The sequence below is a fragment of the Antrostomus carolinensis genome, unplaced genomic scaffold (genome assembly GCF_000700745.2).
Source record: "Antrostomus carolinensis isolate BGI_N321 unplaced genomic scaffold, ASM70074v2 scaffold13661, whole genome shotgun sequence".
NCBI lineage: Eukaryota > Metazoa > Chordata > Aves > Caprimulgiformes > Caprimulgidae > Antrostomus > Antrostomus carolinensis.
Window position 1 is genome coordinate 4855 of NW_010296369.1, and position 21685 is coordinate 26539.

General features: G+C 45.8%; 1 protein-coding gene across 1 annotated transcript; it reads right to left on the reverse strand.

The window, feature by feature from the left end:
* Positions 1–19955: 19955 nt before the first annotated feature.
* On the reverse strand, positions 19956–20738 carry LOC104532928 (reticulon-1-like; the record flags this gene model as incomplete). The annotated part of the gene is made up of 1 exon (XM_010178262.1): positions 19956–20738. A coding segment is annotated over one exon (783 nt), but the record flags the coding sequence as incomplete, so codon positions are not given.
* Between the last annotated feature and the right edge of the window lie 947 nt (positions 20739–21685).

Below are 21685 nucleotides of genomic sequence, written 5' to 3' on the forward strand. Positions count from 1 at the left end.
AGCAAATCCCAATAAGCAAGTGGCAGTATCACCAAAGGTATCACTCGTGCCTTTTCTAGCCTGTGAAATTCATGGCTAAAAGAGGGGTTCGAGCCAGCAGATGTAGACAGGGCAGGGCCCTGCAAACACCTTTATACACAGGCTGGAGGCAAAGTCTGCCCTGGTGCCCAGTACCAGCATCTCAGCAGGACCTGAGATGGGTGTTGGGAAGCACTGGTTTGGTTTTCATCTCTGGTTAATGCTTGGTTTCTTTCCTCATCCCACCAACAGGAATTGCCTGGTGGTACTGGTTGGTACTGTGATAATCTAGGATTTCTTCCTTTTTTATAAATATGGACATCATACCGCAATAGTTATTTGTGGCTTGTTTCTACCTATGCCATTGATAAGGAAGCCATTAAGTGCCCACTGGGCCCAATGACCTGAAGGTGAAGGGCTCCTGTATCCCATTCCCAACCCTGAGCCCACGAGGACAAGGCTCTGCAAGTTTTACAAACTCAGCAAAAGAAGAACAGTGCACCTAAATTCTTGGACAAAATAGGAATGAACTGGAAGGTGAGTGGCCAACTAGTGCAGATGAGTCTGGAGGATATCAGAAAAGCATTTTGCCTCTAGACAGTGCAGGATATTGATCTGCAGAGTCACATAGCAGCACATGCTGGAGACGAAGCATCCAAAGTGCATCAGGAATTGGCTGAGGGAAAGGGAGAAAGCTGTCAATAAAATCAGGCAGTGTGGCAAAGAGAGGAGGAAGGAGGAGGCTAGCAGGGCAGCTAGTGCTGGAGCCATGGGTGTTCACCTCGCGCTGTGTATCAGTGACCTTGAAAGTGATGCCATTATCTAATGATGCCAAATTGTAGGAGGCACAGAACAAATTAATTACAAATGGGAGATTAGGCTTACGGTCTGATAAGCAGCTCACGGAATTCAATGAAGAGAAGTTTTAATGAGATTAAGTGACAAAGCCATCACTTAGAAGGAAGCATTAAACAGACTACAGACAAGGAGAAAGAACTGGGGGCGAAGGCAGAGAACTATTAAAACCATCTGTGTTATTAAAAGAAGAGTAAACAAGGCCTGTGCCTCTCAGGGAGAAATGGAGATGATAGTAAGGCTGCTGGCACTGCTGGTGGGAACTCTTCCCTTGAATGTATCATACCAGCATCTGTGTCAGGCTCAGGGGGATATCGATGGAGGGCAGCAAGGGAAACCCAGTGCATATTTGTGACCAACAAAAGGAGCCAAGCACTGCCTCGCTTGGTATGAATTACTGCAAGGAAGAGACTTGAGGGGAGGTCCAGGAGGCCTGGTTTTACTGGGAGACAGCAATGGGTTGGAGCTGGACTTGATGGAGACAACTTTTGCCATAGCCTGCTTCAAAAGCAAATGCAGCAGGGCACTGGATGGTAGCAACCCAGGAAAGAAACGAGCTAGCAGGTAATATTTCAGGCCAAAAATGGCAGCTCTTAAATAATAATAGCTACTACTAATGATGAATAATTAAAGCAGACCATTTGGTCCTCTGGCCCTTACTTAGTTCCGTTCCTCTAATGTACAGCAGAAGCATCATTTATAGTGTGTGGCAGGAGGAATCTTATGCTCACATGGAGTGGCTGTGCTGCTTCTCCTACCAAACCCACTGCATCCATCTCCACAAGCTGTATTTAAAGCTGAGTGCAAATATAATGGGAACAGGAGCAGCTTCAGATCAGACTGATGAGGGACCCGAGATGTTTTTTGTTTGTTTGATGGTTCGGGGGTTTTTAAATTTGACATGTAATTTTATGGGAGAACTGAGCACACGTCTCTGGGGACAAACTTTAGCAGGGCCTGTGGTGATAGGACAAGGGGTGATGGTTTTAAACTAAAAGGGGGGAGATTCAGACCAGATATAAGGAAGAAATTATTTACAATGAGGGTGCTGAAACACTGGCACAGGTTGCCCAGAGAGGTGGTTGGTGCCCCATCCCTGGAAACATTCAAGGCCAGGTTGGACAGGGGTCTAGTTGAAGATGTCCCTGCCCGTGGCAGGGGGTTTGGACTAGATGACCTTTAAAGGTCCCTTCCAACTCAAACCATTCTATGATTCTATGAGATGTAAAGTCAGCCCTATCTTACCATGCAGCAAACAGCCTGGCAGCTCTGCAAGGGTAGGGGTTGGAGATAACATCCCCTGTTCACGCTGTCTACAAGTAATTGGCCAAAACAGTTCCTGAAGAAGAGGAGAGACTCATCTAATCTTTCAAGGGAGGTGGTCAAACTTCTGTATGTCTGTTTTACAAAGAAAATATAAGACATGTTTCCTCATCTTTTCCTCTTCATGATGGGACAGGTGCAGTTGGGGTACATGGCGTTGACTGACACTGCCAGGCATGTAGTGACTCACCAGCACAAGGGGTTACCAATTCTCACTCCTCAAATGGATCCAATTAGGGAAAAGTTTTGGGAATGAAGCAGAGCAGAGCCCAGCCCTCTTACCTGTCTCCCCTCTCCCTCACCTTTCCACTCAACGCTCTACATGAAGGATAACACCATGGCAAGGGGATGAGGGGACTGAAAAAAAGGAGCAGGCACCAGGTAAAGTTGGGCTGACCCTCAGCCAACACAAAATAGTGGAATTTCCTGGTTTCATGCATTAAACAATCCTTAGACTGAAATTCATCTTGCAAACTCCCCAAGGAGAGGACCTTATTGCATGCTTGTATCTCAGAGAATACAGGATCCTGATCTTGACTGGGTCTCCAGGCACTACAATTCAAATAAGATCTAAAAAGAATAATCAGTGCAGAGCTTTCTTTTTCCTTATGAAATCAGGGAGCAATTTGTGCATGTTAAGAAACACATCTAGCACCACAGCCTTTCAAAGTCATCTGCTATTCCCCTGACTTCTCTTGCAATGCAGATTATCCAAATGTGGTTCCCCGGGTGCTCTCTGATACACAATTCCAGTAAATATTTACATCCCCTCTCTTCCTATTTTGGTTTGAAATATGCTAAAAGGATGCACAGGGGGTGCCTCAGCATTTTACAGACTCTTCACTTTGGTCAGCAAAAGCAAAATCCTGTAGGAGTGACAGCCAAAAGCATGTTGCATTTTCACTTTTCCAGAAAGAGTCAAACCCCTACAGTTAAATCTTGTTTAAAAAAACCTGCATAAACCCAAAGTGTGTGGCAGAACCTTCTTCAGTGGTTTGATTTTTCAAATATCTTTTCCCTTCAGTGGAGATTACCCAAGATAAGCCAACAGAGATGGAGATTCCCCATTTCTTAGGGTCTGTTGTTGAGGAAGGAAGAGTCGATCCTGGGAAAACACAAACCTTGATGGTTTAGGATACACGTGCTTTGTGCATGCTTCCTTGTTTGTACCTTGTTTTCCTGAGCCAGTGCTGACAGGGATGAGATGATAACTTGGCCCACATGCCTGGTCACACCTGGCTTGACCTGTATGTGAGATCCCAAGGAAACATGAGCACAGGCTGGGTAGGGGCTGTGGGTCTTTCTGACGAGTCTCTGTCCTCAGTGGTGGGGACCAGGACCTCAGGGTTCATCACAGGGACATCTCTAGAGATGGGCCAGCTACAAAACCCAACTGTCACAATTGTTTTGTGGAATTTGCTGGAAGTAGATGGGATGATCTTACCTCCAGGTGTGAGCGGGGCTCAGCTCTGGTGGTGATGGCATAGGTGCTCACTTTGCTTTCAGCTCTGGAAACAGGAAGGAGCATTAGACACTGCAGGAGCCCAAAGAAACCATGGACGTGGAATTTGGATGCAGCTGAGCACAGTTGGACATGCTGATGTTGGCTTTGCAAAGGCCCAGACAGTTCCTGCTGTCTGTGTTTCTGCTGCATGATTGTCCCTTTACTTTCTTTGCAAAATCTCCATTTAGCAGCACTGGGAACTCTCTCTACTGAGCAAGCACAGAGCAGGCAGGAGATGGGAAGGCTTAGGTATAGAATTATACATATAGGTATGATACATATCTATGTGTGACTCAAATCCATGAATAGAAACTGCAGATCTGAACTCCACCCTTGCCCACAGGGCAAAAGCAAAGTTTGCATCTGAATAAATCCTGAAAATCTCAGCTGCCAGCATCTCCAGCTTAGAGCAACAACAGGAGCTGAAGCCAAGTGCTCTGAATATTTTCTTCCAGAATACCCGAGAGAGCTCAGCTATATGTAGCAGAACCATTTACATGGTGTTTGAGGCAACATTTCTAGTCTTAGCAGACAGAGAGGTGCCAGGAAATTATTCTGCTCCCCAGGCAGGACTCAAACCACAGCATAGCTAGGCCTGTGAGTCCATGATTATCACATTGATCTTCTCAGCCTCCCCCATGCAGCATCACATGTGTTAGATGGCTACTGCTCATCCCAGATGCTCCTCTTACCCACTGCTGTGGGTTGTAGTGCAGTGAATTCTGCAAAGGCAATGCCTCTGCTCAGACTGTTCCTGAGAAGAGGGTCTGATCCTACCATGCTAAAGATGAAGCTTCAGTTCCCTCCCTTCCCTCAAAGCACAGTGGTGTAATACAGAACAGTTTGATAAGACGTTGTTCCGCTCTTTCTGTGAGATTTGGAGGGAAGAGGGAAGGATACCTGCAGACAGCTGCCCAGACTGGTTAGGGAAACGGGTTCTCACCTGGAGAAGGAGCACTGGGGGAAGACACTGCAAAACTTGTGACCCTCTTTTAACCAGGGGTGCAGGAACAGAAGAGAGAAAGACACCTTTAAAAGGGATAAGAGGAGATGGCATGTTCTCCAGATAGACGCAGCTGACAAGGGTTAACCTTTCAGACTTTCATGGCTCTACCTGCTATATCACAGTTGTCCCATCAATGACTCTGGCCCTAAGACAGCTGCATTCTGACCACTCCCTGCTCTTTGCAACATCTCCCCTCAAAGGGAAAGTCTCCCATCAAAAACTGAGCTAATCTGGGCCCACAAACATTACCAAAGTCACAGCTGTGTGCATGGCCAAAAACATTCACTCCCTCCTTTACAAAAGGCTTGTACCCAGCAGCAACTGGCACTTCAGGGGTGGGATTCCAAGTGAGATCGTCTGTGAAACCTGTGACACTGGGGTGTTTGGCTAACACCTTTGGCAGTTTCTCTCCAGCACCCTCATTTCTTTCCCTTTGCAATGTCAGTTTGCCCAGCCAGCTCAATGAATAATTCAGCACCATTAAGCATGTGTCAAAGCCGCTTCAGCACTTAGTGGGATCAGTTCTTTGGCCCTTTTTCTCCATTTAAACTTCATTCCAATATAATCTCCCCTTTATTGCTACTGGAGGAGCAAGATCTGTAAGTAGAAAGCACATTGCCATAGTTATATGGAAATATAGCTAATATATATGGAAATCACCCCTTTGATAGAAATGGTGTGCTGCTAACCATTCTGCTAGATGCATGGAGCTTTGCTGCTCCTGCTCACTGCCACTGTGAATGATGGAGAAACCTGCTATTTTTTTGCAGACATCTATTGGATCTAAGGGTCAATAACCAGGCAATAAGGATGATCTCACAAACCTGGCTTCAGAAAAACCTCAGGTCATTTCCCAGTTCTGTTGTGGATTCCTGGTGTTATTGCAGTGAAATAAATTCATCACACCCAACAAATCAATTAATCATATGATAAAGTAGTCAATCTCAGTCCCTTTTCCACCATATTTTCTAGACAAAGGGGCTTTAAGGTGGGTGTGTATGTGTTTCAGCCTCCCATCTGTGAGATAACAATATAATCTCCTTTCTCGCTTTGCCTGGAGATTTGGACTGTTTCACTGTCCCTCGCTGCCAAACTGCAGTGGATTCCTGCTCTCAGCATGGGCAAAACCTGTAGGTTCACTGCTTCCAGTAGTCTTGTCACCATGACTGAACCATCTTTACTTCACAGAATCACAGAATTGCCTAGGTTGGAAAAGCCCTTTAAGATCATCAGGTCCAATCATTAACCCAACACTGACCAGTCCCCGACTAACCCATGTCCCTCAGCACTATGTCTACACGACCCTTCAATCCCTCCAGGAATGAGGACTCCACCACTGCCCTGGGCAACCCCTTCAGTCCCCTAAAATGGCACTACTCAGACCCTTCTCCTGCAAGGACCAAGGGTTGTTTCTCTGGAACATCAGACATAACTGCACACACAACTTCTGATCCAGTCTGCACGTGCAATTACTGTGTCTGAGAGCACCAGGGAGCAGAGTCAGCCTATAATATCCAGCTGCAATAACTGTCTGTGCAAAAAAATTCTATAGGTGAGTGCTCATTTCAGAAGGCACAATTGCTACTATGGTTTTTATTAAGTCCCACTCGTTTTATGACTCCTTGGTCAATAAATCTTTCGCTTTCAGCTAAGGGTATACATGGGCGTGCTGTTTCAGTAACAAAGCTCCAGCAGCTCCAGTGCAGGTGTCTGAGATGAACAGCGAAGGCAGCTCATCCTCTCACTTTGGGAAGTAGTATCCATGCTTTGGAATATCACTTGCACTGAACCTAAGCAAGTAAGCATAGCTACTTGTGCTTCAGTGGTACATTAACTGACTAAGTAACCTTCAGAAATCCTGGCCGTTAATCTCCCCTGGCTTTTCTGAAAGCTCTCCTACCCTGCTCCTTGCTCGTTGCCCAGATACGGTCCTCGTTTTGTGGATGTTATCAGCATTTAATTAGGATGTATGCAGTAACTCCCCCCAGCCTCTCTAAGGAAGTGTCTGTATGTCTAAAAGAGAGAAGAAAAACCTGTCTGTACAATGCCTGCCTCTGCTAACAGCACTCACTGAGTGAGCACAGATCCTGGGCTGCTTTCAAATGAGTCACTGTGAAAACAGTGCCTGTGGAATTGTCAGAGGCTGGGTTTTGATCTTACACCACCGTGGATCCCAGGTAACATCAAGCAAGGCAGAGGGTTTATACCAGTCAGGCCACAGGTGCTATCAGACCTTATAAACTTATAACAACCCTAGGAAGTTGTGGATGCCCCCTCCCTGGAAGTGTTCAAGGCCAGGTTGGATGAGGCTTTGAGCAACCTGGTCTAGTGGAAGGTGTCCCTGCTGATGGCAGGGGGGTTGGAACTAGTTGATCTTTAAGGTCCCTTCCAATCCAAACCATTCTGTGATTCTATGATAAATCTGCATTTGTTTTTTCCCTTAAATTTTGCAATCTCATTGCACCTTCTATTCAAAAGATAAGAAGCAATTAAAAAAATTGTCATTTTTCTCATTTGTATGAAATATGCTGCTCGAATGGTGTTTACATCTAGCCAGATGTAGCAACACCAAGAGCTGTTTCCCTGACAAGTTATTTCTTAGGATACAATTTGAAAAGGGACAGTATTTACTAGGATTCCTACTTTACCTGGAAATCTGGATAGTCTAATGTAAAATCCTTAATGCAAGCTAAATTTGCTGCCTTGGAAGTCTTCTCTCTCTCTGACATGGCTTTTTGCAAAGGTAATACTAATTATCTGTGTCCTTTTAGTGCCTCTCAAGTTACCCCAGCTCTAGAGGACTCCTGAGGTCACTTCTCACAGTAGTTTCCACTCTAATGAACCAAGTTGTGGATTATTTTCATATGAACTGTGAGAAAGCTTGTACCTCTTTTCCAGTGATGTTAGAGAATTGCAGGAAAGTACTGGGTGACTGGTAGCACCCAGGTGGACCTAATCAGTGCCAATGTTACAGAAGACCCCTATGGGGAACTGTAGTGTGAAGCAAACTCCAACACCAGCTGAAACCTTTGGAAAAGATCACCAATTTCACATAAAATCACATGGCACCAGTTGGGAAAGGGTTTATCTGAGCAAGTGATACCAAAGGGCTTTCAGTCTGTAGACCTGTGAGTCAAGTTGAAGCTGCAAGGAAGATAAACCCTCAAATGAGGCTTCTGGGAAAACAAAGAACCTTTCACCTAAAAGCAACCCAACTGGCAGGGGGTTTTCTCCACAAAATATTCACTGCTGCATATGCAGCTTTCAAATCACTCACACTTTATGTCTTCCAAGCCCTGAATACACAAGAAATGAACACTCAGTCCTCTTGAATGGAGAAACACGTATTTCAGAAGCACAGGGATCTTTGTATGCCCAATTTTCATAAATGATGGAACCTCCCAGTGTCAGAGCACTTGTGAAATCTATCATCACTACCAAAATGACAAACTTTCACTTTCAATCAGCTAGCACTGATTTAAGTAACCTTGACATCACCAAATGCCCCCACCTGAAGTGCTGGGGCCTGAGCAGCAGGCGTCAAACTAAAGTTGACCTCTAGATGAATCTCACAACCCAACACTATGTACCAGCTCATTGGTAAAATATGTTTGCTCGTTAGCAGAAGATGAGTGCTTTTTAGCGCCATATGCAGTATAGATGAAATATTGTGAGAATATATTCATCTTGTTCTGTTCAAGGGTATGTTGTCAAGGCTGTGGAACCAGGTGTCCAGCCTTGTTTAGAAGCTCGTGTTCACAGCTGGGAAGATAAAGGAACTTCCTTGGCTCCTCCATGGGCCCTGGCCAGGCCTTGGTTGGAGCTCCAAGGGAGAGTGATTTATCGATGAGGCCACGAGACCAGGTGTCTGGCCTTGTTCAGAAGTAGGTGGTCAAAGTTGAGTAGATAGAGAACTTCCTTGGGCCCTGGCCAGGCTTTGGGGAGAAGCCAGGGGAAGAAAGGGACCAAAATAGTAGCTTCCCAGGTGCATCTCAGATACTGGCCAGGTTTGGGGTGCATCTGAAGAAAGTGAAGCCGACCTGCCAGGTGTTACCGTGCCTTCTCTTTATGTAATTTATTTGTTAAAGTGTATAAAAGCAGGACCCTCTCAGAGCGAAGATGGAGACCTCGCCTACAAGTGGACACACTGTGTAGGACTTCCCAATTGCTGGGAAAGGTTCTCCAGGTCCTTCGCTGTGATCGGGGCTCCCCAGCTGATGATACCATCGGGTCTGGGTGATGGTGAAGTATTTGGGCAATTGGTGATGTCTTTCTTAATCACCACGCTGCTTTCTCTTTTGTAGTGATGATGAGGTGCATTACCCTGTTTACCTTTGTACCCTGCTTATGCCTTTCTTTTTCCACTTTAAACTAAAGTAAAATAAGTTTGGTTTTGTTTTCAAGTTGGTGCTTGTGTCCTTTTTGCTAATCTGGTCAGTTAGCAAAACACCACCACAAGCAGGCGAGCATCTGGCCTACCTGTGATGGAGGTAGGAGATTACTGACATCCAAAATGACCTGCCTTCTTGTAGCACTAATTTTTTCCTTACTTGTTTGTATTCCTCACACACAGATGAAATGCTGCAAAAAGAGAAGAGCAGAATGACGTCTCACTGCTACAGTTCCCATGTAACCACCAAGCTGCTGGCAGATCCAGAGAGGGAACAGAGGATACCTGTGATACCTCTCTGAAAAAAACAGTGGGCAAAATTGCTCAAGTTGGGTAAAGATCAAGAGAGTTAGGAAAAAAAAATACTGCCGAGAAATAGAACAAAAGAAAGTGGTAATAAAGATATGATTAAGAGATAAAGTGACAAAAACTCCAGACACACTTTCTTCAGGGGGGGAAAATTAAGCCCTTTGACTTGTTGGATCATTGGATGTCCCTTATTTTGTCCTGAACTGACATAAACACAGCAGCCTCCCAAGGAAAAGGGAAAAAAATAAAATCCCCTTTTCAGTCAATATTGCTATCATGTCCCAGTCAGCAGGGCACTCTCAGAAGCTAAGGGAAAACACCAGTAAAATCAATACCCTCCTCCAGGTTTTATTTCCAATGGAGATCTCCTATCACATGGCCACCCTTCACTATACTCATATATGTTAATTTTAATCTCATGCTATCTACCAGACACAAATAGCAGTACTCAGGACAGTCCTTATTCTGCTTAACATCTGAAGAATTAGTGTTAAGCCACCCTGAAACAGGCAGAGATGTTCAAACGTTTGTATTTCACCTCCCCTTGAGAACTAGAGATGTATTTTGTATCACCAGACCTTAGTAATAAATTTAAATGTGATCTGAAATGAGTCCAAACTCTTCAGTCGAATGAATCAATAAAACTGGTGAAAACCTGTGACACCCAGCTTACAGAGCATTGCAGAAGCTCAGAAGCAGCATTTCTATCAGATCAAAACCCAAAATATTCCAGAATTACCCTGCAAAATACTACATTTATGAGAAAACTGCATTAATATTTTGTTAATATTAATATTTTGTTAATATTAATGTTAATATAAATATTTTGTTAATAAAACCAAAATGTTTTCCTTTTACTTTTCTTTCACCTAGTTTGTTTTCTAGTATATAAACTTGTCTAAGCACCTTCTGAGCTAAAACCATGAACTGGTATGAAAAAGCTCTTCAACATCATTTACAGAAAAGCATCGCAGGGGGTGTAACTTTTCCCCTTCATTATATACTGCATTTTTTTCTTGTTTCTGTATGCCCAGAATAAACATCTCTCCTTCCTGACAATTCTGTCAGCCACAGAAAAGCCATCAATAGGTATTAGATTTCTCTGTCAATAACAAATCTCTCAGATCTGCTTGGAGTATCCAGGCAAAGCATCGGTATATCCAGACATCTGGGGAAAGCTGGCTGTCATCGGATTGTCAGTGTCACAGCCTTGCCTGAAAGCTGAGTCATTGGTCGCTGATGCCAAGAGACACTGCAAGGGACACTGTGGCAAGATTTTGGTTTCTAAAATGTGCTTCAACTCTGAGCGATTCTGCAACAGAGGTTTGTGAACAGAAAAATCACTCATGAGCAGAGCAGTTGTGTCCTTGCAGCCTTCCCCAGGCTGAGCCAGCCTTGGGTGCTCAGCTTGGCAGGGCACGGACAGGGGTAAAGCAAGCGTTGGGCTTGTGCAGCCCAGCTCACAGAGATAGGTCCTCACTTATTACACATCTTTCTATGAACCTCTTCTCAGCAGGTTCCTGCTTGTATAAAGATACCCACCAACTCATTGTGCTTGGCTTAGACTTTGCTTTGATATTTAAATATTTGACAGAACCATCAGGCACCTGCCAAACCAGTGCTTTCTTTTTGCTTTTTTTTTCTGCTCATGATGTAATCTTGACCTGGCAGAATCATTTCTATAAACATCACCTTGCACCATCTTGTGTCATATCTATCAGAAAGGTCTGTATACTTCTGGTTGATCACTATGACTTCTGACAGCTCTTCAGAGGCAGTCCTTTGCTCTTAAAGGGAAGACATATGAAAACAGAAGGATAAAGCCTATAAATTTTTATAGCTCTGTACTTAACTCACACACAGGCAGTGGAGTGGATAGCAGTCCCAAGAGAAGATGTATGATCCTCCTACATTAAGATATGCCCAATTTTAAAAGCACCTCCGAGCATCCAGCCACTGTGTTTAAGATGCTTTGACACTTATACCTTAAATGTTTGACCTTACCCAACACATGGGGAGTGATTTTCACAAGCACAGCCAAAAATCAGGGGAGAAAACAGATGCCACAGGTGAAACAGGCCAAATTCTCAGGCTGTGGACAAACACAGTTTGTGATCTGAAAGGGTGTAAAATTTACTGAGACATTTCTGAAGGTCCTAGCAAGGTCATGCTCTCCTAATGTACATGGTGCTAATCTTGAAAGGGCATCACTGCACTTGGTGGTTACTAATGCCAGCCACTGCCCAAGCAAACCATGATTTGGGGAGAGAAGAGAAAATCCCCCATTCTTTGCTTTTCTCTGATCCTTTCCAGGGTTCAGGCATCTCCTCTAAGTGACGGCTCCTCACTTAGGAGGCCCTGCTATGCTCCCATCAGACCATGACTTCAGGGAGAACCCCAGAGGCAGCATCTGACCATGTATCAGCTCTCCTTGTCCCCTCTGCAGGGAGGACAGGTGACCTTGCAACCAAACTACTTCTGAGGCCAGAAAATGCCAAACTCACTCCTCCCTCCATGAAAATTAAGAGTCTGGGAGGAGTGGAAGAGAAACCATGTAGAGCAGAAACCTGACGGTGTGCATAGTGCTCATTTCCACCACCATGACTTGCACGTCTCCAGGTTTCTGCAGCTCACCTCCGGTTGAGTGATCACAGCTTGACAGTTACAACAAGCTGTCATGTGGCAGCTGAATTGCATTAAGTGGCCAGGAATGGGGAGGCAGGCCATAGCCTGCTGCAAAGGCAGAAACATTGCCAACTGCTTGGCCTACAGTGAAAAAGGGTAGCTGTGAAATTCTCTGTCCTCCTCTATGGGCAGAGGAACATGGCCATGACTCGCTGCTGGGGCAGCTCAGCTAGGATGGGGAAACTCCTCCAGTCACTGTGGCTGGAGATGGTGTCTGGGGCACCACTGCCTCTGTTGTTCAAAAGTCTCTGGAGTGAGACCCTATGAAATGAGGCCACCTGAACGTGTCTGCAGAGTTCATGTCATCACAGCTCACTGTTTATGTCCTATCACGTGTTCAGAGTAATTTTTTTAGATTCCTTGAACAGAGCAAAAACAGAATTGCAAAACAGCTGAAAGTCAAGACCTCTTAGCTTACCAATCTACTGCTAAACCTCCCAAAATATCAAGACTGTACCATGGAAAGGTGAATCCCTGGTATGAAACTATTCTTATCAAGAAAATCACCCCTCGCTCCTCGCTGCAGCTCTGCGTGCTTCAGGTACTTTCATGTAAAACTGTTTTCTTACTCTTTATTGATGATTTTTGATCAATCTGGCCAATAAGTAGATAATTGGCCATTTTTGCCATAACTTTGGGTTGCTAGGCCACAAAGCTAAGGAAGAACATGCATCAGAGCATTGAGACAAGAGCAGCATGCCTTAGCTGCATATTCTCCTGCCCACCACCTTAGTCTTAAATTAAACCCTGACCTTACATCAGGGCAGTCAGGTAGAGGTATGAAAGGAGAAGACTGGCCTGGATAACAGACTGACTGGCAGTGTTCTAGGTGTGTCCCTAGTGTGGAGTTTAGCAATGCAGGAATCATTTCTTCCTCTAAGACACTCCATACTTAAGCTATTTCACTGCTTTGCAACTGAGAGTGCACATTATCAGTTCCTAGAGAGGACAGACTGGGGAAGGGCCACGCATAAAGCAGAGTAAGAGGAGATCTGTGAACCAAAGCGGGCTGTGGGATCAGACAGTCTAGGAGAAAAAGAAAACATTTTGCTCAGGGGAAGGGTCTAGAAGATTTGTGGAAAGGTTATAAGCCATGCCTGCAGGACCTCTTCCACTCAATACCTACTCATGCTTCTTGGAAAACATCCATCCCTCTAGATTTGTCTGCTCTGCATTAACAAAGCAAGCCCACTTCAGCTGGAATTCAACCATCTGAGCAGGAAGTCATTCAAGTTCTCAGTTTCTCAGAAACAGGCAAGATCATCATGGTTAACTTAATTTTCCACTCGGCTTCCCCAGCCCTTCAAAAACTTTGTCCATTCCTGTTATCACGCAGAAAATGAACAGAGTCAAATGAGTCCAAGCAGGGAAAGATGGGTCAGCACAGCCTGCTACAGAAGTCTGAATAGACGTTTCCAAGTGATGTGGAAGAGATCTCTCTTGCAGCATTGGAACTCAGTGTTGTGCTGCTGCAGTGGCTCTACAAGCCCAGTCCTAGCCCGTGGGGCAGGCACATAGCCCATGAGGACAGCCTCCATGCGAGCACCCGCTCCAGTTTGCTTCAAGATTCAACCAATGGTAGAAAAGAATGAAGGGAACAAAAAAACCATTCAGAAAGCTCAAAAATGTGACCAGAGAGGAAAAACTGAAGATGCTAGAATTGAGTAGCCTAAAGTAAAGAAGGATGGCAGAACGGCAACTGTTTTCAATAGACGCCTGGGAGCTGGTAGAGGATCTGCCAACAGAGGCCTTTCCAAATGAATCACAAGCATCTGTCAAGAGTGTTCTACCAGGAGTCCTGGCTATGGGCCAGGAGATGGGCTCTCTGGACCTTATGAAGTTCTTGCCAGCCCACTCTATATGAAGCTATACTACGTGGTATCTCTCCTTTACCCTGCTCTGCAGTGTGCCTGCAGCTAATGGCACTGAGACAGCATCATAGGACTGACCTAGATTTGGAGGCTCCAACTCTCAACTACCCCCAAACCTCTGCCTTTGCTGAGAGGATGGACAGGTAGACAAGGGCCTGAGCAACCTCACCAAACTGCTTTGAGCAAGGGGTTGGATGAGAGAGCTCCACAGGTCCCTTCCCACCTAAATTATTCCATGTGGGAGGCAAGTGCACATTGGTTCACCAACCTACTCCAAGATTTCATGGCAAGGCCAGGTCTAGATTCACATGTTTAGTTCTCCAGGCAGGTTTTACCCCACTCCTCCTACAGCATCGTAAGGTGAAAACCCTCCAGCCCCAGGTAGGACATCCTTCTACCCTACAGTTTTTCCAAGCAGGGGCTTTCCAAAGGATGCAAAGCTACCGGAGCCCCATAAAAAGCAAACTGAAGCACATGAAACAGATGGGCCAGAGTGTGGAGGCACTTACAGCAGATGGCACTAAAATATTAAACTAACATTACCGTATGCTTAAGCTGCAGCCTGGCTTGCTGCTGACTGCAGAGCCAGGCTGATGAAAGCACGCAGATGAGAAATGAGCCTCGGATTGCTAAATCACCCTACCAAACATCCCCTTCCCACAGAAAAATGCTTCACTAGCAACTCCTGCAACAGCAGGGATATGCTAACGCAACACAGACAACGTTTTGCTGAACAAAAAGCATTCCCAATAACTTAAGGTCTCTCCCAGATCTCTGCCAGAAAACCATCTCCTTGATAAACTGTGTGAAATCAGTTTGTTGCACCAATCAGGAGTGGATGCAGTGAGAGATTAAAGGAGAAAAGCCCACACTTTGTGCTTGTCCGCTGCGTCACAGCCCTGGACACCATGAAATGGCACAAGAGGAACCAGAGAGAAGGGGAAACATTCTTCAACCCATGGCATCTGCCAGTGTCACCCCAGAAAATCAGTGATCCTGACTTGTGACACTACCTGAGAGACACCAGACCACCACATAGAGATGGGTGGCCATGAACCTTGGTGTCCCTCATGGGTACTTAGAGCTACAGCAGCCACGAAGGGTGTGTGGTAAGGACACACACTTGTAGGGGACTAACCAGATTAATGTTACAAAAGCCTTTCATAAGGTATAAAAATCAGGATGCTTCATAGCAGGGTGGCCTAGGACTGTGCTGCAGAATAAAGCGTTCTGATGAATTTTATTTGACTGCATTTCCAGCAGGACCTTGCCTGGAGCCTGGGTCCTGCCAGTTGTGTCATCTAGCATTTGAGTGACAGCACAACCCCACAGCCCCAGGCCTGGGTTTTCCTTTTCCTGTGCTAAATTTTGCCATAAAATAAAAAGAAAATGAAAGTAAACATTACTATGAATGTCCACATATTTTTATTTTTTTTAACCTGAGCTCAGACATCTGATCTGAAAGGTAACCAGCTGCTGCACGTTTCATTAAATGGATCAAGCAGAAGGAATCTCCTAATGCTGTCATTGAAGGAGAGGCTGGGGAGAGACATGATGCCCCAGCATAAGGGAAACCTCTGCCCAGGACCAGGTCCCCAGGCTGTGGGACACCAGCATGTGGTAAGCCAGGCTACCCTGGCAGAGAGCTACCAATAGGCAAGGCAAGAGAATACAGGAAAAGACTCAGCCAAAATGGTCCTTCCCAGCCTGCCTTGGTCCAGGCTTCTTTTGGGCTCCTTACACACTGTCCCAGGCCAAAAATGCATGTTTCCAGGACAGCAGGTCTTTTTGAAATTTTCTGCATGCCCAAGGCATGTGCAAGCCCAGCCTGGATGTCACCTGGGCTATGAAATGTCACAGCACTGTGCAGGCCACACCAATCAGTTGTATTATTTTAAAAAGTTTCTGCAAATCTATTGCAAGACAGGGTTTTCTTAGAGCAAACCTAAAAACTTGCATTCCTTGCTCTGGCTACTGGAAAACACAAATGCATCTGGTCTTCCTTCTCTGTGGCTGAATATAAAAAGAAGAGAGGAGGGAGAAAAGAGAGGAGGGAGAAAAGAGAGGAGGGAGAAAAGAGAGGAGGGAGAAAAGAGAGGAGGGAGAAAAGAGAGGAGGGAGAAAAGAGAGGAGGGAGAAAAGAGAGGAGGGAGAAAAGAGAACCTGAGCTGGGAACCTTCTTTCCTGCAGAGCCACAGCCAGATGTGCTCTAATCCCTCTTGTGCAAGGGCTGTGTCCACCTCTGGGAGGAGATGCCAGGAATGATGCAGGGGCAGCAACAGCTGAACAGCAAATGTCTTGCTACATCTCTGCCTTCCCCTCTTTGCTCTGCAGGAAGCAAAGAAGTTGGTAACCCTAACACAGGTAGCAACTGCACAACTCTGGCCAAAACAAAGCCTGTGTTGCAGCAAGCAATGCCATCTTTCTGACCCTGCAGAAAAGCAAGCGAGGCTGGTTGGTGGTTACCAGCATGGGAATAGCTCCACTCTAAAAAAATCCTGATAGTCAGCTCCAGTAAAATGGAGGTAGGAAGTCACTGCCCATTTTTGTTATTGCCACTGGATGGCAACAGACGTTAAGCAGAGCCGTTGAGTTATCGCTGTGCAAACCACACATGCATTTGCTGTGCTCCACCTTGTTATTTAGGGGAACGACTGTGATTTCAGCACACCTAGCAGACACATTAAAAAGTCTCTGAGGGATTAAGCCATAGGTTGGCAGTAAGACAATCAGGAAGACTTCTTCCTGGGGTCAGGTTGAATGCTGGGCTTTCCCATTGCACGGCTTCTCCAAGTATTTCCTGCAGTGTGTACTCAAAATCAATTTTTGTCTTGCTATCCCAGGGCAAACTCTGCTGGTGAGCCATGCAAGGTATATTTAATGCCATGGATATGAGTTAAAAACTCCTTGGTGGAATTGCAGTATCATCCTGTGAAATGGTTAACACTTAAATGTGAAACTGCTATGAACTGGCCAAGGGCCACAGAAAGATCAACAGCTGGGTGCCAAAACCACAGCCAGGCTTGTCAAACAGCTTCATTTGATCCATCAGTTTTCTGTGAATCTCCAGAAACAGTGGCCAGCACTGACCTGAACTCAGGTGGGACATGCTATGGCTATAGAGGGATTAGGCCCCACCTGAATTCTGTAAATATTAATAAGATCATTCTGACTTAATAATGATGCGCGGTGGTAGCAGAACACTTCCAAGGTGACACGTAACAAGGAGGTAACAGGAAAAAATGAAGGTTTTTCTATTTTCTGTCTTTTAACAAGTACATAGTTATATCTTATTAGTATTCTTTTAATGACAGATAACTATAATTAAGATAATTCTCTTAATCAGTGATGATTAAGATTAGGTGACATCATTCTGCTGCACCTCCGTTGTGTGGCACTTCCACATCTCCCTCTGTTCTCATCACTTTGGCTGAGTGTGGCCCATGCCAAATGCTGTCCAGATGTATCTGATTTGGTGTATGACACGTATATGATGCTCTGATGCAAAGCTCTGCCAAGATCTCAAGTTGATGCTATGAAGGAAGTACGTGTCCCCTTGGATGTGCTCTGCTACATCATGTGAATTGTCCAAGGGAGGGACAAGCTCTTCTTTCCCAGGTCAAAAGGAGAGCCCCATTCTCTACCTTCAACACAAATATTTAACTAGCGCCCAGACACAGCGACCCATGCAGCAAACACCCATGACTGGAAGGTAGTGTAAACTGGACCCCACTATCATCCACATATTTTCTTAACTTGAGCTCACCTCCCCATACCTTGAAATCAGCTTCAAAAAGTTACCCAAGTTTTAGCAATAATCTTCCTGAGAGGCTTTCTGGTTTTGTTTTCATTTCCTTAGGCACCTGAGTGCCTCGAGAGAGAAAAGCACATACTGAAATAGTCCTCTACACACCACCAAACAGTAATTAGCTGTCTTGTGTCTGTCCTGGAGGAAACAAACATCCATGCAACTACTGTCCTACGGGAAACAAAGACACACTGCAACGCGGGGAGAAAGTCTGCTCATGCACACAGAGATTTTCTCTGACCACCCTATGAGAATAACCCTCTGTTATCATCCGTTTGGGCAACGACAGACATTAAATGAGACACAAAAGCTAGGCAGAAAGAAATCTGAATACAATCAAGGGGAACTGAAAATTTTAATGAAGCCTGAAATCTCAACATTGAGGGACAGACAACTAGCTGCCCGTGATATTCCCCAACTACTCTTCTCACAACCAAGATCAAGTTGTTAGTCATCTGCCCAGAACAACACACAGAACACAAACATGGTTGCAGAGACCCACGGTTGCAGGAACACTGCAGGAAGGGTGTGAAAGGTGAATTCAATCTGCCCTACTGCTCCTAGGGTTTGGGCAGGGCCTGGGCCAGTCCTACAAAAGGGGAATTTGGGAAGGGGGAGAGAAATGGTTGGAGCTCACCCTACCCATGAGGAAGCTGAGACATGCCCAGCGTGACGTTGCAAGTTCTGACAATCTGGCAGAAAAACATACTTACAAGAAATAATCATATGTTTATTATTCAGTCTGTTAGTGTCATTAGTTCATTACCGCTAAGAGGATTTTATTGCACTGCAGATCTTGCAGTCCTCAGCACATCGTGCAAGTTTGGGCTGTTTCCTTACTAGACTTGCACGCTTGGGTTCACAGCGCTAGATAAATCAGTTGTAAAACTGTGTCACTTAAACGTGTCTGCCACATCTCCAGGCCATCGTGTGGTCAAACATCTGCACAAAGGCAGACAGAGGAAAAAGATCCTCCCCAAGCAGCAGGGGTGGGGTTTGCCCCCCATCTCCAGCTCTATCCAGCTGTTTGCAAGGAAGCAGCAGGTCTCTTAATTGCAAAACTCTGTCTGACAGAAGGGCCATGGACAGCCACTGCCCGGGGAGATGGCAGAGGGGGAGCAACTCCAGCATCCCTGCTTCCCATGCCAGCCTACAAAGTCAGAGGCACACAAAGGTCCTGGTTATTTAGAGCTGGCATCTTGCAAAGAATGAAATGCCTTTTCCTCTTTTGTGCCTCATGAACTAAGCCAGTTAGAGGCTGCAGGGACTCCTGGCAATGTCACCGTGCAGTGACTGTGTGCTACCCCTTGATCCTCAGGGTTTATCTCAGACCAAAAGCTGGTGGTGGCTTTAGAGGTTTGGTGGGTCCAGAGAGGCCTCAGTGCCTGGCACAGCAAGCCTGGCCCTGGCTGGTTCTACACTGGCTTTGAAGGGGTCCTACTGGAAGACAAATACCTTTGAGCTCACCTGAGTACCAGGGAAGTGTCCTGCCCTTCCCCCTCCCAGAACTGGATTAGGGAAGGGGCTTTCAGAAGGATATGCAAGATGTCCCCAAAGCCACCCGCCTCCCTGCTCCAGCCTGGAAGCACACACAAACTCCTCATTATTCAGGATGGAGGGTGTCAGCCACCGTGAGAGAGGTTCATTTCAGCTGTATCAGCTTCAGAAACACGCAGACCCACCACACCAAACACCTCTCCTCCTCCAAATCTTTCCTTTTTTCCTAAATGTATCTTCACAAACATTATCCTCACATTTCTGAGGGGGGCAGGACCACCTCCCTGATTGCACCTCTTCCTTGGGGCAAGGCAGGTACTATTTCAAAGGAAAAATGATCATTTTTTTGTTCTTTGGCCTGCAGATGCCTGATGTTCGAATCAACCCCAACAGGAACTGGGGTTCCTGCTTGATCCCATATCTATATGCTTAAGCCTAATTATGATTAAGCTTAAGCCTGTTGGTATTTTTTTTTCCCTAAGGGAAAGGAAAAGGAAAAAAAAGAGGATGGGAAGGGTCAGAGATGATGTGTGCATTGTCACAGGCACGCCCAGCTTCAAGCTGAGGTTATCCAGTGCCAGCAGTTTCCCCTGCTCAGCACTACTGTCTCCCCTGCAAGGAACAGACACTTCTCCCACCTCCCCCTTCTCAGGAGCACTGCAAAAAACAACATGAACATCTGCATTTACCTTTCTGCTTATTTACAAACGGCAGTAGGGGTGAAGCCAAGGGACTTCTTTTGCCAGAGTCCTTGGAAGACACTTTGCTTTGGTTAAGAACAGTTTCTTCGATGGGTTTCTTCAGGATTATTCTTTCCTTCAGCTCCTCGGTGCTGACGGCAGAGGTCGGGGGCTCAGCACCTACTTTCGGTGCATCGAAGGAGCATTTCAGGTAGGACGCAGACTCTGCCAGGTTTTCTCTGTTCATCCTGCTCTCTGTCGTTTTACTTGCTTCGTAGTCTGAAGCGTCAGTGCGCGAGCCGTTCTCTTCCTTGATAATGTCCATGACCATGGGCTTCATCAGAGGGGAGTCCTGCTCCCTCTTTGGGCTCTCTTCTGAGGCTGACGAGGCATCGCAGGACTCGATGATGAGCTCACTGTCGAGCTCAGCCTCCCGCTCCTCCCGCAGGATGCTGTACTGGATGGAGGGGGAGGCAGGTGATGGAGGGGGCCCTCCAATGTGGCTGAAGGTCATGTAGTTGGAGTGGAGCACCTCCTCGGCAGCCAGGGGGTCCTCTGAGACCAGCTCGATCTCCGAGTCTCCTGACTCAGCACTGCTGGCTTCATTATCCAGGAGTGAGGAGCCAGCAGGGCGCCCGGGTTTGGCTCCCTGCTCTCTCTTCTCAGCAGAAAGGGCGGGTGACCGCTGCACCTCTGGGGTCTCGAAGGAAAAGCTTTTTGCTTCCTTGATGGCACTGATGAGTTCATCCTCAGACAGGCTGCCTTTGCCCTGCGACTCTGAGCCGGACAGTTCTGCCACCCAGAAAGAAAAGGGGTAAAAAAAAAAGAAAAAAAATGGTTAGAAATTACATTTTCTCTCTGCTTAGGCAACAAACAACAGATTTTGAGCCAGCACAGATCCCTCTAGTAGGGCTGGTAACACAGGCAGAAAGTCTCCCCGTCTGGGATGACTAACAGTAATTACAGTTTGTCCTTACAGAGCACTTCCCATGCACATACTTGTTATAAAAGAAGTATCATTAACATCATTTACTGAGGAAAAAGATGAGGCACAAGGCAGTGTTGGTCAGTGCTTGGCCAGTGGCTCAGTAATATGGTTTTCACCAGGAAAATCACCAGTCATGAGGAACGTGGTCTCAGGTCATGCATGACAGTGTCTGACTGTCACCGACGGATACATATCTATTCTGGGGACAAACATGCACATGGGGCTGGTGGGTTTCTGGCACCACTCATCGTAAACAACCCATGTGTAGTTACCAGTAATTTTGTCAAATTTTAACTTTCAGGTGTGAAAAGTTCCAGGTCAGAAACTTTCCTCAGATTTTTGGGGTTTTTTTTTCCTTGTAGGGTGGTGAATTGCAGGCAGTGAATTCTGTTTGCTTTTATCTCAGTTGGGTCCTAGAATGAAACTTACTTTTTTACTGTAATTCTTTGTATCATTAAGAACTACGTCAACCAAAATAATGACTGACCAAGTTGTCACCCCAAAATTGAAACAAAGGTACTTCTTTGCATTTTCTGGGTTGCACTGGAAGAAGACACACTCAGAGTGGAAATGAGTAGTTGCAAAGCCTGGCTGGTCACCCAGGATTAGCAAGGAGCCCACATCCTGTACTAGAAAGGAACCCAGCACCAGACTTCCCACCAGCTCTGCCTCCCTGAGTATCACTTTACCACGTGGGATTTTGTAATGAAACAACAAAGAAAGTAAAATTGCATGCAAAGTGTTCACAATA